General features: G+C 43.0%; 1 protein-coding gene across 1 annotated transcript; it reads left to right on the plus strand.

Annotated features, from left to right (window-relative positions):
• The first annotated feature begins 213 nt into the window (after positions 1–213).
• Positions 214–1,117, plus strand: LOC147637301 (uncharacterized). The gene is made up of 2 exons (XM_086799920.1): positions 214–371; positions 450–1,117. The coding sequence occupies exons 1-2, from the start codon at positions 266–268 to the stop codon at positions 1,100–1,102; spliced, it is 759 nt and encodes a 252-aa protein (XP_086656046.1). The 5' UTR covers positions 214–265; the 3' UTR covers positions 1,103–1,117.
• The last annotated feature ends 767 nt before the right edge of the window (positions 1,118–1,884 follow it).

Consider the following 1,884-nt stretch of genomic DNA (forward strand, 5'->3'; position numbering starts at 1 on the left):
CATACATAAATGTATGCATCCAGGCATATGTACATACTACATACATAAATGCATGCATGCATGCGTACACACACATATAAATGCATACATCTCTCTCTGTCCCTTTCCTCTCTCTCTCGCATATATATATATATATTCTCGCTCGCTCGCTCGCTCGCTCCCTCTGCGTGTAGCGCGATCCGAGCTTTCTCAGTGCTGTGCGCAACGTAGGATTCAAGTTTCAGGTTCGTAAACCTCGGCTATCCTAGCTAGGGTTTGACAGAGCATGGCGACGCTTTGCTTTGCACACCGAACGAAGCAACAGGATCGTGCTCCTCCTGATCTGGGAAATCTCACTGTGGAAGGCATCAAACGTCTGAAAAAAAAGCAGCGTATGTATTTTCCTGCTGCTTTTTCCTTCACTGGATTTGTTGTCCTTGCAGGTTATTCGATGCTTCTGGTTTTTGCAGTTCAGGAATTACTCACAAGGTTTGGTCTGCCAAGGTCTGGGAATGTGCGGGATCTTCAAGACCGAGTACTGCATCTGAAGACAAACGGCGGAGAGGCTGACAATGGAGATGCTGTCCCAAAGGAAGGAAAGGAGGAGACTGGACCTGCTACTGCTGTTTCGGGGATAACTTCTGCCTCTGGAAGCATCAAGAGGAAGAAGTGGAGAGTCACAGATCCAGCAAAGATTGCTCCACAGTTCTTCCACAAAGATTTGTTTGCTGCCAACTTTCCATTAGTCGAGGTGGTTGATGTTCCTGTGGGAAGCCGCTTTCCAGTTCCAGACAAGTTTGAAGGGAATGTACTGGATGAAAAGGAAACAGCTCAGGCTAGGTGGAAATGGTTTAATAGATTCCTCGAGGCAGAACATGCATATTGCAACGCAGAATCTGAGCGGCAAGCATTTCCTGTGCATTTTGCATTTTTGGATGGTGTGTGGAAGTTCACAAAACCCTCCAGCAAAGATGTGGAAATTCACAATCAACGCTGTGTTGGTTTGAAGCGGAAGTGGTCTTTTGAGGAACTGATGGCAGGGAGCAAGAAAAGAAAGGTGGATGATGAGGAGAATTTAGGATGCTACATCAATCCAGACACGGAGGATGTTAGATCTCTTTGATTTTCAATGTGTAATCTTTGATTGTTGATAGGTCCAATTTCTTGACTCCATTCAAGTTATCCTTTAGTTGCATCTTCCTTGCTTTGGTGGTGTGAGTTTTATCAACTACTACTAATATGTCCCATGCCTCCTTTGGTAAACTAGCATCTTGTATTATATGTGCCCAATCATGTTGTCATGTATGCTGTCAAACAACCAATACATCACAATGTCATTCCTTGCTTCTTGATTCCAATTCATGAATGGTTTTACCTGCGCTGCAGTAGGATTCTCCTCGAGCAACTCTAGTGCATCCTCTTGATCACCTTTAATGTACTCCCAATAGCCTTTACCTATCAAGAAGTTGGTCATTCCAAACTTCTAAGCTTGAAGTTTCTCTTATCAAGCTTCTCTCTAATAATCTCATTGATTCTGTCATTTTATTAGCCATTTCTACAAACAATCAGAAATCTAGACAACCTCTGTATAGTAGACCAAAAATAGCATGAATCTATCATAACCTGTGTGACCACAATATGTATACATACACCCAACGCACAATGTCACACTATTGTATAGTAGCCATGATTATTGTAACACCAGCCAAACTTTCTACAACACGAAAACCATAGATTTGCAGAAACTCGAACCTGTGCGTTACTGGATATGAATGCACTGTGACTCCTAAACGGGGATCGAAACACATTCGGAATGGAAATCTGGCAGCACAGTCTTAGTCCAAAGGATATTCCAAAGGAATGTGTACTATCTTGAGACACACAATCTCCCATAGGAAGTACCTT

The sequence above is a fragment of the Cibotium barometz genome, chromosome 7 (assembly GCF_041138505.1).
Source record: "Cibotium barometz isolate CiBa-2024 chromosome 7, ASM4113850v1, whole genome shotgun sequence".
Classification (NCBI taxonomy): Eukaryota; Viridiplantae; Streptophyta; class Polypodiopsida; order Cyatheales; family Cibotiaceae; genus Cibotium; species Cibotium barometz.

What these genes read in the sequence shown, in the direction of transcription:
- LOC147637301 (XM_086799920.1), top strand. Translation starts at nt 266, where the DNA reads ATGGCGACGCTTTGCTTTGCACACCGAACGAAGCAACAGGATCGTGCT. An exon ending in ACGTCTGAAAAAAAAGCAGC is followed by an intron (nt 372 to 449) that starts GTATGTATTTTC and finishes TGGTTTTTGCAG; the next exon opens with TTCAGGAATTACTCACAAGG.